This window comes from Dichotomopilus funicola (assembly GCF_033296635.1).
Source record: "Dichotomopilus funicola strain CBS 141.50 unplaced genomic scaffold C8A04scaffold_18, whole genome shotgun sequence".
NCBI classification, from domain to species: Eukaryota; Fungi; Ascomycota; class Sordariomycetes; order Sordariales; family Chaetomiaceae; genus Dichotomopilus; species Dichotomopilus funicola.
In genome coordinates this window covers 372,813-389,021 of record NW_026944039.1, presented here as the reverse complement: position 1 = coordinate 389,021, position 16,209 = coordinate 372,813, and the positions used below count along the sequence as shown (strand labels likewise).

At 56.6% G+C, this 16,209-nt stretch overlaps 3 protein-coding genes across 3 annotated transcripts; 2 read left to right on the top strand and 1 right to left on the bottom strand.

Annotated features, from left to right (window-relative positions):
* Nucleotides 1–465: 465 nt before the first annotated feature.
* C8A04DRAFT_27172 (putative polyketide synthase) lies at nt 466–8,532 on the top strand (the record flags this gene model as incomplete). Its single annotated transcript, XM_062780204.1, has 3 exons — nt 466–1,463; nt 1,563–6,469; nt 6,524–8,532. The coding sequence occupies 3 exons, from the start codon at nt 466–468 to the stop codon at nt 8,530–8,532; spliced, it is 7,914 nt and encodes a 2,637-aa protein (XP_062638539.1).
* A 553-nt stretch (nt 8,533–9,085) lies between these two features.
* On the bottom strand, nt 9,086–11,041 carry C8A04DRAFT_27171 (uncharacterized protein; the record flags this gene model as incomplete). The annotated part of the gene is made up of 2 exons (XM_062780203.1): nt 9,086–10,439; nt 10,518–11,041. The coding sequence occupies 2 exons, from the start codon at nt 11,039–11,041 to the stop codon at nt 9,086–9,088; spliced, it is 1,878 nt and encodes a 625-aa protein (XP_062638538.1).
* Nucleotides 11,042–12,366: 1,325 nt separating this feature from the next.
* Nucleotides 12,367–14,430, top strand: C8A04DRAFT_10879 (HET-domain-containing protein; the record flags this gene model as incomplete). The annotated part of the gene is made up of 2 exons (XM_062776747.1): nt 12,367–12,712; nt 12,824–14,430. 2 exons carry the CDS (start codon nt 12,367–12,369, stop codon nt 14,428–14,430), a joined length of 1,953 nt encoding a protein of 650 aa, XP_062638537.1.
* Between the last annotated feature and the right edge of the window lie 1,779 nt (nt 14,431–16,209).

The window sequence follows — 16,209 nt, the reverse complement described above, 5'->3', positions numbered from 1 at the left end:
GAACCCTGCACGCGTCGCGGATCGCGCAGTATGTCCGGCCCGGCAGGCCATGCGGAATCCGGAGCGGAGCGGACCCGGCCCGGAGGCGAGTGGATGCGCCATGGTTCCGGCGTCGTTATCGGGCGTGAGGGTGCATTGCATTGCAGGGCCGAGAAGGACGGAGGGTTTGTCGTAAGACTGGTTCTCCCGAGTTAGGCTTTACACTCAGAAAGGAAGTAAGTGACATGATACATTGCGATCCAGCCGAGGAGAAGTCTAAAGATTGTTAACTCAAAGAGGCACGGCATGCCTGTGACATGCTTGTGACAAAGTCTGTGACAAAGTCTCTCTTTCATTTGGGTCTACAGAACCTTCTCCAAGCTACCAGACTACCTCATCGTCCAGCACTGTAGCAGCGTCCTCCTGTCCGTTCACTCGTTCAAGATCTAGTTCAACATCTAGTTCAGCACTCTCCAAACAGACACCATGGGTAGCATCGACAACAGCAGCACCGACAGCGGCACCGGCAGCCACACCGGCAGCAGCACCAGCAGCCTAGACTATGCGACCGAACCCATCGCCATCGTCGGCCTGAGCTGCAAATTCGCCGGCGAAGCCTCCTCCCCTTCCGGTCTCTGGGACCTCATGACGCACGGCCGCAATGCCTGGACACCCTTCCCTGCCTCCCGCTTCCACGCCGCAGGCGCTTATCACCCCGACTCCCAAAAGCTCGGCACCACCAGCGTCAAGGGAGCTCACTTCATGACCGAAGACCCGGCCCTCTTTGACGCAAATTTCTTTCAGTTTTCTGGTGAGGCCGCGGCCGCTGTGGATCCGCAGTACCGTCTGCAGCTGGAATCGGCGTATGAGGCCCTCGAAAATGCCGGGATGCCGATGAGTGCCGTGGCGGGGTCGAACACGTCGGTTTACTCGGCTGTTTTCATGCACGATTACCATGAGGGGATTGTGCGGGATGGGGATAACCTCCCCCGATTCGAGCCCATCGGCACGCTGGTAGCCATGTCGGCGAACCGGATCTCGCATTTTTTTGACTTGCGCGGTGCGAGTTTCACGCTGGATACAGGGTGCTCCGGTGCGTTGGTGGCGCTGCATCAGGCGGTGCTGGGGTTGCGGGCGGGCGAGGCGGATATGGCGGTTGTGAGTGGAGTGAATGTGATGTTGGCGCCGGATCAGTTCAAGACGTTGACGTCGTTGGGGATGTTGTCGCCTGATGGGAAGTCGTATGCGTTGGACGCCAGGGCGAATGGATATGGTCGTGGTGAGGGCGTGGGGACGATTGTGGTGAAAAGGTTGAGGGACGCGTTGGCCGCGGGGGATCCGGTTAGGGCGGTTATTCGGGAGACGGCGCTGAATCAAGATGGGAAGACGGAGACTATTACGACACCGTCGGAGGAGGCGCAAGTGGAGTTGATGAGGGAGTGTTATCGACGGGCTGGGTTGAGTCCGAGTGATACACAGTATTTGTGAGTTTCTGTTTTTTTTTGTTCTTTTTTTGAGATGCTTGGGACTCGAATTTCAACGCACATGGATCAGACAGAGAGAGAGAAACTAACCTAGAACAGCGAACTCCACGGCACAGGTACACCCACCGGCGACCCGATCGAAGCACGCGCTATCGCAGCCGTCTTCGGGCCCGGAGGACCACCTCGCAAGGCCCCCCTACGCGTCGGTTCAGTCAAGACCAACATCGGTCACACGGAGGCCGCTTCCGGTCTGGCATCCGTCATCAAGGTGGTATTGGCCCTCGAAAAAGGCCAGCTCCCGCCGACGGTCAACTTTGAGACGCCCAACCCGAAGCTGCGACTCGACGAGTGGAATCTGAAGGTGGCTACCGAGTTGGAGCCGTGGCCAGCTGCTCCCGGCGAGGCGTGGCGGGCTTCGGTGAATAACTTTGGCTATGGCGGGAGTAATAGCCATGTTATTCTGGAGGGTGTCTCCTCTCTTTCGACACTGACCAATGGTCACTCGTTGACGAATGGTCATCTTCTTACCAACGGCCATGCTCAAACCAATGGTACCAATGGTATCAATGGCCATGCCGAGACTAACGGTCATTTTCTCACGAACGATCAGTCCGAGACCAAGACCGAGAACAGCCAACCCTCAGTTCTCATCTTCCACGGCCGCGACGAACAAGCCTGCAAACGCCTCCTCGCCGACACTGCGTCCTACCTCCAAAACCACACCAACCCCAGTCCCTGCCTCCTGAGCGACCTAAGCCACACCCTCCTCCAGCACCGCACACGTTTCCCCACCGGCTGGGTCTCCGCCCACGTCGTTCCTCCCTCGCCTGCAGGTGACCTGTCAGGGGTAATCACAGCCCTGGAATCCGCCCCCCAATTCAAACCCACCCGCCTCCCTTCCTCCACTCCCCGCATCGGCATGGTGTTCACAGGTCAAGGTGCCCAATGGTACGCCATGGGCCGGGAACTTATCTCGTCATACCCCGTGTTCAAAGCAACACTCACCGAAGCAGAGGGATACCTAACCTCCTTCGGCGCGGACTGGTCTCTCACCGAAGAACTCCTCCGCGACGCAGCGAGCACGCGCGTCAACCAAACAGCCCTGAGTATCTCCATCTGTGTCGCCGTGCAGATTGCGCTTGTCAGGTTGTTGCGCACCTGGGGAATCACCCCCACAGCCGTAACAAGCCATTCCTCGGGTGAAATCGCCGCAGCCTACGCAGCCGGTGGCCTATCCCTCCGCGAAGCAATGGCGTGTGCCTACTACCGCTCTTCCTCAGCAGCCTTGACCCCCCGCTCTGGTCCCAAGGGTGCTATGGCAGCCATCGGGGTGGGGGAGACTGCCGCGACTGCATACCTAGCAAGATTGGCCGAGGGAACGGACGGAAAAGCGGTGGTGGCGTGTGTGAATAGCCCTGGGAGTGTGACTGTGGCAGGGGATGAGACCGCTGTGGTGAAGGTGCTGGAGATGGCTGGGGAGGAGGGGGTGTTTGCGAGACGGTTGAAGGTTGATACAGGGTATCATTCGCATCATATGGAGCCGATTGCGGGGCCGTATCGGAAGGCTTTGCTTGGTGCTCTCGCCACACAGAAGGGAGACCAACCCAAAGAGAAGCTTGATGTGATGTTTTCTTCGCCGGTTACGGGTGGGAGGGTTACTGAGGCGAAACAGCTCGCGGACCCGGAGCATTGGGTCGGCAGTTTGTTGCAGCCTGTGGAGTTTGTCAGGGCGTTTACTGATATGGTCGTCGGCGACCCTGCTGAAGGCAACGCCAACGTGGATATCATCCTCGAAGTCGGCCCCCACACTGCCCTCGGCGGACCGATCAAGGAAATCTCCGCCCTGCCCGCGTTCGAAGGGCTAGACCTCCCCTATCTAGGTTGTCTCACTCGCCACCTAGACGCCCGCGAATGCATGCTTACCATGGCGCTCACGCTCATCCGCAAGGGCTACCCGGTGGATCTGTCCGCTCTCACGCCCATCTCAGAGGGACAGAAACAAAAGTCGCGGGTGCTGACCGACCTGCCGTCGTACCCCTGGAACCACGCCAACCGGCATTGGGCTGAGGCTCGCGTCAACCAGGCCTATCGCGAACGGGATCAGCCGCCGCACCATTTGCTTGGGTCGCCAGTGCCGGGGGCCAATCCTGAGGCGGCGACTTGGAGGCAGAGGGTGCGTGTGGGGGAGAGTCCGTGGTTGAGGGATCATGTTGTTCAGGGGAATATCTTGTATCCCGGCGCGGGGTACATTTGTTTGGCTATTGAGGCTATGAAACAGCTGAGTGGTGGTGCCGAGTCAGTATCTGGGTATAAACTCCGGGATATCGAGATCCATGCCGCGTTGGTCGTGCCAGACAACGCCGATGGGATCGAGATCCAGACTGTCCTCCGAACAGTCAGCGACAAGACCATCGGCGCGCGCGGCTGGAGAGAGTGGGAGATTTTGTCTGTCACCCAAGACAGCCACTGGACACAGCACGCCAAGGGTCTCATCACAATCGACTCATCTCCCTCAGAGAAGAAATCGGTACCAAACCCCTTGGAAGACTCCGGCTACACCCGCCGCATCGACCCCGAGGATATGTGGTCCTCCCTGCGCAAACACGGCATGAACCACGGCCCTCTCTTCCGCAACACAGCCAGCATTATCCAAGACGGCAGCAACCCCAAGGCTGCGGTCCGAAAATGCGTCACCACCATCGAGGTAGCCTCATGTGACACCGATGCCCCCGTGAGCACACACCTGCTGCATCCAACAACCCTCGACTCGGTGGTTATCGCGTCCTACGCGGCCTTACCCGGCGGAGGTGTTCACGAAGAAGGGGCTAGAGTGCCCGTGTCGATTCGGGGACTCTGGGTTTCGGGTGCTGTGGTGAATACACCGGGCCATGGGTTCGCTTGTCACACGACAATGGACCATCTGGATGCTAAGAGTTTCCAGGCGGATGTGACTGTTGTTGATCCCGACTCGGATTCGACCCCTGTGCTGGAGGTGGAAGGTCTGGTTTGCCAATCTCTTGGGCGCAGTTTTGATGCGGAACAACAACCGCAATGGGCTAAGGATATGTACTCCAAAGTTTACTGGGCCCCGGACCTCCTCCTCTCAACCACTCTCTCCCCTGAATCCCAAACAGCAGTCAAGGGATTGCTCGCCCCCCCACGCGACCTCAAACCGAAAGACAAAAACATCTTGACTGCCCTCCGGCGGTTGTGTGTCTACTTCTGCCAGGAGGCGGTACAGTCCCTGACCGAGCAGGATATCACGAACCTTCAACCGCATCACGTCAAGTACCTCACCTGGATGAAATCCACCCTCGAGCTGGCCGCATCAGGCAGTCTGGGTCCCAACAGCGATAAATGGACGTCCGACTCCCCTCTGGACCGCGAACGCACAATCGCCTTTGCCGAGTCCAAATCCCCCGACGGCCAACTGATCTGCCGGCTCGGCCCTTTGTTGGGTCCCATCCTGCGGGGTGAGCAGGCCCCGCTGGAGGTGATGATGGCAGACAAGATGCTATTCAACTACGAAGCCAACGCGGTGCGCTTCGCACCCGGTTTCGAGCAGTTGGCTGCGTTGGTCAAAGGGGTCGTACACAAGTACCCGCGTGCGCGTGTGCTCGAGGTTGGGGCCGGCGCAGGCGGTGCTACCCGCCATGTCCTGAAGGCCCTGGGGTCAGAGAGTGAACCGTTCGGGGGCAGCTGGCATTTCACAGACGTATCATCCGGCTTTTTCGAAGCGGCTAGAGACGAGTTTGCCTCTCAGGTCGATATGGAGTTTGGGAGGCTAGACATCGAGCAAGACCCCGCGGCACAGGGGTTCCAGCCGGAAAGCTACGATATTGTCGTCGCGTCGCGGGTGTTGCACGCCACCAAGGGGTTAGTGCACACCCTGGAAAATGTCCGGAAACTCCTCAAACCCGGCGGTTCCCTTGTCATGATGGAGATGACGCAAGACCAGGTAGACGTGCAGTTTGTTTATGGACTCCTACCCGGTTGGTGGCTGGGTGAAGAGCCCGAGCGGCAGAAGAGTGCCTCGCTGGACACATCTGGGTGGGAGAGCACACTCAAACAGGCTGGGTTTAAGGGTGTTGAGCTGGAATTGAGGGATTATGATGCCCCCGGCCAAGAGGGACAGTACTCGCTCAGCAGCATCTTGGCCTCTGTCCTGGCCTCGGGCCCATCATCGTCCGATCTGCTAGCAGAAAACGGCGTGGTTATTGTTACTAGCACAGTAGCACCGCCGCCGGATACCTGGATCCAAACCCTACGAGAAACCATCACCACGAAAACCCTCAGCAAATCCCTCCCCGCTGTGCAAACCCTCGAGTCCTTAGACACCAATTCATGCGCGGGCAAGTTCACCATCTTCCTCGGCGAGGCCGGCCGGCCCCTGCTCAACAACCTCTCCGAGGCATCGTGGAACGGCATCCGCACCATGCTGACCACTTCCAAGGGGGTGTTGTGGGTTACCCGGGGCGGTGCAGTGGAGTGTGCTGATCCAGATATGGCGCTGGCGAATGGTTTCTTGAGGGTGATTCGGAATGAGTATGTTGGACGCAGTCTGGTGACGCTGGATTTGGATTCTAAGCAGCAGTCGGTCTGGTCGGAAGCTGATGTGGAAGCTATTGCGCATGTCATGGCTGCTGATGGTGTGACGAATCGTCAGGGGCCGTCGGATGCGGAAGAGAATGAGTTTTCTGTGCGCGATGGGTTGGTGTTGGTTCCGAGGATTTATAAGGACGCGCCGCTTAACAAGATGTTGTCGGCGCGGGATCCTGCTGAACCGGAGGACATTATCGAGCTGGCTTCCCTGTTCCAGGACGGCCGTCCGCTGAGTCTGAAAGTGGGCATGCCCGGGTTCTTGGACTCGCTGGTGTTTGATGACGCCCCTGAGGAACACGAGGAATGGTTCCCAGAGGGGGATGCGGTTGTGATTGAGCCGCGGGCGTATGGAGTCAACGCCCGGGATGTGATGGTTGCCATGGGCCAGGTGAAGGACAACATTGGTAAGTCTGTCCAAATACCCCTGAATCAAGGCGGGAAGACGCTGACAACTATAGTGGGTGTCGAATGCGCCGGCATCATTACCGCTCTCGGCCCCGAAGCCGCAGCCCAAGGTTTCGCCCTCGGCGACCGGGTCATGGCCCTCCTCCGCGGCCCCTTCGGCAGTTCCGCCCGCATCACATGGCAGTGTGTCTCTCACATCCCAGAGGGCATGACCTTTGAAGACGCCGCGTCTCTGCTGCTGGTCTCGGCCACCGCCTACGTCGGTCTTGTCGATGTCGCCCGGCTCTGGCAGGGTCAGTCCGTATTGGTCAACGGCGTTGCCGACCCTGTTGGCCAGGCGGCTATCATGCTGGCTAAGGATTATTTGGGGGCGGAGGTGTACGTCACGGTTGTGTCGCAGGAGGAGCGCGAGTTTGTGACGCGGGAGTATAACCTACTCCCCACTCACATCTTCAACATCGATGACGCCTCTTCCCTCAAGTCAGACATCTTATCCGCTACCGGGAACCGAGGCGTCAGCGTGGTACTCAACTCGCTCAGCGGCCCCTCCCTCCAAGCCGCCTTCGACGTCCTCGCCCCCTTCGGTCAGTTCATCGAAGTCGGCAAGCGAGACGCCCAAGACAACTCCCTCCTCGACATGTCCACATTTTCCCGTGTTGCCTCCTTCACGTCCGTCGATATCCTCGCCCTCGCCCGGGAGCGGCCCTCCGAAGCCTCCCGCGTCATCAACGAAGTCGCCCGTCTCGCAACCCAAAATGTCATCCGCCCCATCCATCCCGTAACCGTCTTCCCACTAGGCCAGATCTCCAAAGCCATGCGTCTTGTGCAGACAGAGAAACACCTCGGCAAGGTCGTGGTGTCCGTCTCTCCCGAAGAACAAGTCCCGACCCTCCCGCGTGTGCCCACACCAAAGCTAAAGGCCGACGCATCCTACCTCATCGTAGGCGGCGTCGGCGGCTTAGGCCGTCCCACAGCCTTCTACCTCGCCGCACACGGAGCCAAGAATATCATCGTGCTCTCCCGCAGCGCCGGGAACCTTGACCCGACTTCCTCGTTTGTAACTGGCCTGCGCGAGCTGGGTTGCCGTGTCGTGGCCGTTAGCTGCGATGTATCTGACCCATCTGACCTCGCTCGCGCGCTACAACACTGTGAAACTGCGGAAGGGCTCCCGCCTATCCGTGGTGTCATCCAAGGCGCCACGGTGCTGAGGGATTCCGTCCTGGAGAACCTGACGCTTGATGACTGGCGGGCTTCGATGGGGCCGAAGGTCACTGCTACTTGGAACCTGCACCACCACTTCTCTTCCAAGAAACTCGACTTCTTTGTCATCTTCTCCTCCCTCTCCGGCATCTTCGGCTGGGCCAGCCAAGGTAACTACGCCGCGGGTGGATCCTTCCAAGACGCCCTGGCCCATTACCGCACTTCCCGCAGTCTCCCGGCTGTGTCGTTAGACATCGGCTGGGTCAAAGGCGTAGGCGCCTCCTCCTCCCAAATTGTCTCCGACGGCCTCGGCAAATCAGGCCAGTCCCTGGCCCTGTCGGACGAGGATGTCATGCGTGCCGTGGGAATGGCCATCCTCCACCCCTTCGATCAGCCACAGATGCTGGTGGGGTTGAATTCTGGCCCCGGGCCGCAGTGGGATGTTACAAGTCTGACTTCGCCTATGGGACGGGATGCGCGGTTCGGGCCGTTGCGGTACCGGCCTCCTATCGGCGCCAAGGGACAAGGACAAACACAGAGTGGCGGTGCGGAAGGGGATGTGAAGCCTTTATCAGCATTATTGAAAGAAGCTGGGACGGTGGATGAAGCGCGCGCGGTGGCGGTGGATGCGATTGCGGTGAAACTGGCGGATATTTTTATGCGGGAACGGGAGGACATCGATTTGAAGATGGCGCCGTCGGCGTTGGGGGTGGATTCGTTGGTGGCGGTGGAGTTGAGGAATATGTTGATGTTGAAGGCTGGGGCGGATGTGCCGATGTTGAATGTGCTGCAGAGTGTGTCGTTGGAGGCGCTGGCGGGGGATGTGGTTGCTAGGAGTTCGTTTGTTACGGTGAAGGCTTAGGGACAGGGATGGAGTCAAGAATAGGGTGGGAGCTGTTGTTAGAGATGGAGACAGGGTTGTGCTAGACAAGTTTCGTATGTTGGTGTTAGGAGTCGTTAGGTTGCAAATTTGACTGATATTATATACGCTCCTGGAACCATTTTTTGTCGTCTTCCACGGAAGCTTCCATGGCTATCTCTGGTCGGTGGTCTGTGGTTCGTAATAGTTTCTTTACACAGCTTAGGAACTTGCTTAAAATGAACTCCCGCATATAGAGGTTGGAGTTGTGTTAGGGTTAGGGTAAGGGTTAGGGCTACTGTAAGCCGAGCAAGCTGAGCACAATTCATGATCGAATCTGACCTGCAAGACAAACGTAAATTGGTGCTGCTAGTAGAGACCCTTTTGTAGAGTGATAAGATCTATGATTGGTGGTGCCATGATAATCAGAGTTGAGGTTCTGCTGTCACCTCGCCATAAGCAACTGGGTGCAACTGACCGGTACTTAATTAACACCTCAAACAGGGGTAATAACCCAAATCCCCCAATCTATTTGAATCACCCCTTCCTCGCTTCATCAACACATAAGAACATTTTGCGGCATAGTACTATCATACAGCGCCACATTAGTTGCCCAGGCCTTGTTGATCCAATAGTACGTGATAAACACGTACGCCAACGCGGCCAGGATCTGTGTGCCCGTAAACTCACCATCGGCGACAAGCGGCACGGCATAATAGTCGACATCCTTCTCAGGGCCTGCGCCGCCGCTGCCGCGCAATAAGTCGGGCGGGTATGCACAGCGGAGTGAAGCACTGCGACACACAAATCGGGCTGCTAGGAAGCCCGTGATGTCGGACTTGGTTGGGGCGAGGGAGCTGCAGATGTCGCGGGGGAGATCGGGACAGCAGATCATGGCCCATATGAGGTCGCGTCCTCCTCCTCCTGCTGGAGAGATGATGGGCTTTAGCGAGTAGGAGGCCTTGGCGAGGAGGCGCATGTCTTCGACGGAGAGCATGGCATAGCCTGTCTTGCGGCGGCACTGGAGGTCGTTGCAGAGGTCGAGCGAGTATAGAAGATCATCAAAGGCGTCCTGGGGTGTTTCAGGGGGTGGAGTGGTGAGAGCGTGGGTGGGGAAGATTTCCATCGCCGCTTTGTTGGAGAGTTGTTCGATGTGGCCGTAGGCTTCGTTGAGATCTGCTAGTACGATGCGGGTCGGGGAAAAATAGAAGCCGTCCGGGCAGAGGTGCAGCAATGCGTCCTTCATCAGCGCTAGAATTTTGTCGTCCATGTATAGGTCGCCCAGGTGGTGGGGGTATCGGACGGGGTCGATGCCGTCCTCGAGCGAGGCGTACCAGCGATCGTACTCCTTGCATTTGTCCAAGGCGGACGATAGGCCACGGCTATAGGCAAGTTCGCCGTTGATGACGACGGAGAGGAAGCCGGGGCAGGGGCGCAAAAGCTCCTTCATTCCCGAGCAGCCACAGGATGCTTTGTCCAGCTCAAGCCTCAGCAGTGCTTCGAGCGGGTCGGGGTCCGGGTTCCTGGTTCCACGGTCCGATTGGGTCGGATTATCGCGATCAGCCTCGCGCCGGAGTGCCTGGGGCCGGTCCTTCTTCTTGCCGAATAACTTGAGCATGATTTCCTCGCTAGTTAGATTGGCGGACGTGAGATCGTCGAAAAGCTGAGCGTCGGTGGCTTCTTGGCTCTCGGGCTCAAGGTCGCGAGGGCCTTTGGTCTCGTATATGCCGCCAAGATAGAGCACGTTTTCGTCGGGAAGGAGAAATCCGCCAATGGCATTCCAGAGACGGGAGCGCAAAAAGTGATCTTCTTGTGACAGGTCGCGGCCCTTCCAGTGGCGATGGATGTCATCGGAGATCTGGTTAGCCATGAACATGCGCCGTCGAAACTCGACGACGCAGCCATTGGTGCTGGATCGAAATTGCAGCTACCCCAACGGTCCAGCCCATTGCATGGGCAAGGGCATCGGGTCTTTTGGACTCGGTGACTTCTCGTGCGACTGAAAGCCGAGAATGGAGCAGATGCCAACCAAGTCTTTGCCCGTCCAGGGCATCGGGACGACGCCATTGAGCAGCTCGGATGCGTGCTGCATCTCGTAGAGGCGCATCGACCCGTCAGAAGGTATGTCTGGAGACAAATCCAGGGCTTGAATAAAGTTCACCCATCCGGCCCTTGCCTGCACGTTGTCCCCTTCTTCGACGTGGGCCCTGGGTGTTTTGGGAATTCCGGCTGGGAAGACAAGCTCAGGTTTCCAGCCATTTCCGACGAGGGATTTGAGACTTAGGGAAGGAACCGAGATTGTCCTGCGAAGTCCCAAAAGACTGGAGCGAGTTACCCTTGGGCCCCATGGTCCGATTGCTCGCCAGGAGAGGCCTTGTTTGAACAGTCGGTTTTGCGACGCGAGCTGAACGGCGGCGATGTACACAGTAAGCAGTGTAGCCATGGCAATAATGGCAGCCGCGACAGACGACATCGCGGAGAGCCACGTCAAAGGGTCGGTAGTGGTTTCCATGGTGAGATAACGATGCGCAGCGCCTAACAAGTCTAGTTCGGATTAATTAGCAGGACTGACACAAAATGAAGCCGACATCAAATAGGGGGCGCCCTACCTCGAGATTAGGATATGGTACAATATCACCACTGATGGGAGCAAAGTGATGCACTAATTAGTGTGAGCGGGCGACTGCGAGCGGTGGGTCCTAATTCTCCTAAATATTCTCGAACAAACGCTCGATGGTGGGAAAGGAGAACCATCGCGTTCGAACGAGGTCGCGCTCCGGCAGCATTTATCTTCCACTGCGGCTCTGCTGGTGACGGAACGCGGTGTTGCGGCTGCAATGGCGTCGATGATGTGGCCGCACAATGTTGCATTGGCTGCTGAGCATCATCAGGCTGTGTCGGTGTGAGGAGCCAACCATTCAAGTTCTCAAGAGCGGGAAGGGAGCCATTCTCTGCCGGTTCGGCTTTGAGCTTTTGCCGCCAGTTTGCCTCGCTTCGCCTCGGTCGATGATGTGTATGATGCGTTTCGCGTACAGCTGGCTGATGCTATCACGTCGGGTCGAGCTGTAACTCTCTCACACGATCCGCCTGAAAACTGGCAGGCTGGAAAAGTTTTCACGGCCTGATTGCTTTGACATTTGGGCCTTACCGAGTGCCAACTCCCATTCCCTATAGCAGCGCTGCGGTTTGAGCAGCTGTGCATATTGCTCAGGCAGTACTGCACTTTCCGATTCCGGTTGCTCGTAGGCCTGACCTGCAGGCCACAGCCCTTTTACTGTCCGTGAATCACCTAATGGGAAAGCGCCACGCGGGTCTGAAAAGAAGGCACAACCGACTGAGTTGTCCACGCAGCAAGGGGCAAGGTTGCCTCACCCTGCCTTGTCATCTATATCTGTGATGGCTGGCCAATCTCTGGGTTTCGGACAGGTCCATGAGGCTGATAACAAGGCAACACAGAGAATCGGGCTTCAATGCAATGGCCGGCGAAGAAAGCGTATGGCATTGGGTAACAGCGCGGTCTCTCGGCATATTTACAATTCCTAATAAATACACGATGATCCCGGATATCATGCGGTCTACGTCTATTAAACAACATCTTCCTTTAGCCTTTCTTTCGCCATCATTGAACCAATCAGTCCTTTCCACCCCACCGCATCAATATCTCGTTTTCCACGAACGCCACTCCAAAGAGCTCGGAACACAACGATGGACGAAAATCGCCCATCGCACGAGCTGGTTGTCTCGGGCGGGCCGCCACTCGCTGATACGGCATCCGCAACGTTGCTAAGCGCTCAGTCCGACTCCCCAACTCGATCGACGACACCCGGTCGTACTACCATGGGGGTTGATGAGGTGGATTTGTGCTCTTTCTGCGTGGATCTTGTCAAAGGGCCTGCGACAGGTGACTCGACTAATATAGCTCATCATTCAACATACGGAGCTCTGATCACTTCAAGTGAGAACTGCGCGTTATGTCGTTGTTTCCATTCGTTACTGCCTCGAGCGGACGGTCCCCTCGCCGATGAAACGCGTGACGAGCGGCGTTTTCAAGTGGAATTGGAGGAACACAGGGGCCCATTAAGTTCGGAAATCTCTTGGGGGAAATATCAAGTTGCCGTAAGGAGCCTCGTGGCGCCCACGACCATAAAGGCAAAGTTCACTCTCGCTGTCTGTCTCTCAGAAGGTGAAAGAATCTAACCATTCACTGCATCCTCTATTATTCTTGCTGGGGTTCTCCCTGAACACCAAAACAGTTAACTCACTCAGGATTTGGCTGACGTCTATCGCCTCTAAGGACCAATGCACGAGCTGGCTGGATGGCAAGGCCGTGAGACGACGTGGGATGAAAAGCTCCTGATGATAAGGAAATGGTTGCAGAACTGCCGTGATGACCCCGGTCATACCAGCTGTCAACCCCAGCCATTTGTCCCATCTCGCCTTGTGAGTGTCGGTCTTGACGGGCGGCCGCCAAGGTTGATTCATACAGGAAAGGCGAGTGGAAATGAGAACATGGAGTATGCGGCTCTAAGTTACTGCTGGGGTGGGCTATTGCCGCTGCGCACAACGACAACGACGCTCGCCAAGTTCACCCAGGAATTACCGACCCGGCTGATACCGGCGACATTCGCGGAAGCAATGAGGATAACACGCGCAGTGGGAATTTCTTACATCTGGATTGATGCCCTGTGCATTATCCAAGATGACATCGAGGATTGGCAACGGGAAGCAGCAACAATGGATAGGATCTACGGTGGCAGCCAACTGACCGTTGCCGCCTCCCAGTCTGCCGACAGCTCAGCAGGCTTTTTTGCTGTCACCAGGGAAGGCCCTAACAGCCAGGACGCTTTGTTTCGAGCCCGTGGCTTTAATCACCTCGTGCGCTTCTATGATGGCGACGTTCGGGATCGTCCCACCTCCGACAACCTCCTTAGCTCGCGTGCCTGGTCGCTGCAAGAGCAGTTGCTTTCCCCAAGGATTGTCTCTTGCCTGCAGTCGGAAATGCATTGGCAATGCCATGGTAATCACAAAGTGGAGAATGGCTTGTCCTTTGGATCAGCACGCGACACAGAGAGAGATGTTAGGCTGCCGATGCGCGTCCACCGAATGCTACCGCAGACCGCAACTCCAAGTTTCATCCAGCTGCGCGCAGCGTGGGAAAAGGTGGTTGAGAACTACTCCGGACGGTCACTCACCTTTGAACAAGATCGTATCCCCGCGATTGCCGGCATTGTCCGGCACTTTGCATCAGTCCTGAATGATGAGCCTATCATGGGACTGTGGAAGACGACCTTCGCACGCGATATGGCATGGACACGGCTGTGGGTACGGAGAACTGCTAAGGCACCGGGCGATCCACTGTTGCCCTCTTGGACCTGGTTGGCGTGCCCTGGTGCCGCGTCTTTCTGGCACTTGAATGACCCCCTTCCTCACCCCGAGAAAAGACGGCCGCACATTGCTATCCAATCCCATATTCGGCTTTTGAGTTGGGATGTGCAGTGGTCTGGGACACCGTACACCTCACCCCTGAGATCGGCCTGCATTCGAGTCGAAGCTCCAGCCATGCTGATTGATATGCGTCCAACTGAGGATGTAATGAGTGGCGCACTCTCCTGCTACTATCAAGTGTTCGGAGAGAATCTGACCAACACTGCTGGAGTGTTAAGCTACCGTTGCTTCGGTTACTTTGATCGAAAGGATTTGACCGGGTCCGCGACACACTTATGCCTGTTAACGTCAACAGGTCGAGACATTGAGAGAGACGAGGTGTATGAAGTATTCATTATTGTTGAGCCGGTAGGCTTGCCGGAGAAAGGGAGGTTTAGGCGTATCGGGGCTGCCCGGCTTTCGGGAACAACACCTTCCTTCGGCCTTCAGAAGACAATGTCTATATTCCTAGAGTAGTCAGCTTGTCGAGAATCAGACAGGGGCTCGAAGTCTTCATGAGAGATTAGGTTGAGTCATAACTCAAGCGAACTTAACCGTTCCGCTTGTTCTTACGCACGGCAGTCCAGTTCTGCATGCGCTAGCCTTGAGGACAAGTTCCAGCTAGGCACACGAACCAGCGCTGCTCACAATTCAATCATGTCAATCAAGTTAACTAATCAACCACGCAATTACGGGCCTCTCGAGGACTCAATCAAGCAAGTTCCAAAGGGTGGAAAGTTGATTCCCTGCTTGATTGATCGACTTGGAGTTACGTGACTTTCCACGTGACTTTCCACCAATTAGATCAGAGATTTAGCAACTGTGTCGATTGCTTTGGCCAGGCTACGCGACTTCGACGCGACGACAGCCCATCCTCCTATCCAATCCCCAGCGTCGGTTTTACGTTCGGAAAGCCCTCCAATCTATCCAGTTCAATTGCCTAGACCTCTATGGCCCTGACTGTATTTGGCGGGGGTCCTCCGACCTCCATTATTGCGCAGCTGTCGGAGTCATGGTCCTCAAGCGATTCTGACCGCTTCGACGGCTTCCCAATCGCGCTTGCTGCGATTCTTCGGCTCCCGGATATCTGTAGGCAGCATCTCGACGCCGCGATTTCCGCGGTCAGTCTCCAGAGCCCGCTGGGAAGAACGCCTCTGCAATGTGCGGTTGCGGGTCTCTGGCTCTTCACCGAATGGACCGACGAGGTGGAGGAAACATCGTTTGACTTGTTCTACAAGTCAGAATCGGCGGAATCTTCTAAGGACTATCGTCGCACGGTCGAATGTTTGTTTGCTGCAGGTGCGGAATCCTCTCACTCGTCTCTCCCTAAAAAAAAATGACATTGATGGAGGCTGTGATTTTTGCTGCGCGCGATCTGGGAGATTGTTCGGTCGTCAGCTTGTTTCTGGCGCGCGGCGCCACACTTACCGACGACAAGATTGAGTTATTCGACATCTGTCTAAGGCCCTCGGTTCTGGACGAAGACGACGAAGGCAACCCAGCTTTCCAGTCATGCCTCTTGTCATTGAACGACCTAGTCAAGATTTCGCCGGGCGTTTTGCCTGTGACTTGTATGGTGTGAAAGAATGCCGTCCGGGACAACCCGAGCCTCATGAAACACACAGTGACATCAGCCCTTGATACCAGGATTTGGCTTACCGAGGATGCTTTCTCCGAATCGGCCGTCTCCGCCATCAACTCCGCCGATACGCGTTCTTTGGATGCTCTCCTCAGCGACCCGCGGTTTAACCCCCTCAGTATTCGTACCGAGGACGGGGATTCCTTGTTACATGTCGTGGCCAAGGCTGCCGTTTTTGGTTCTTTTGCCAGGAAAAATTCTCCTTGTCATAACAATTCAGCTGCTTGAAGCAGGCTTCTCGCCGTCAGTCACAAATGATGAGAGAGAAACGCCACTTCACGTCTGGGAGTGGGAGGACAGCATGGACAGGTCAAGCCAGGACGTGGTGGAAGACTTCGTCCGGGTTTTGGTACAGGCCGACCAAGCCATCGACATACTGTACATACTGGATCAGGGCGGGGACAATGCACTGCATGCCAACTTCAGCAACCCCCGACAGTTAAAAGCAATTCTCAATATCGCGGACCAGGCGTCCCTCGACAGGGCGTTACGGACGACTAATACGAGTTATGGATGCACCCCACTGATGGAAGCACTTAGGCTGGGAGAAGAAGCGTCTGCGAAAATCCTTCTGCAATTCTGTGCAGACAGGTACGGATTCAGCAACGGGGAGAGCG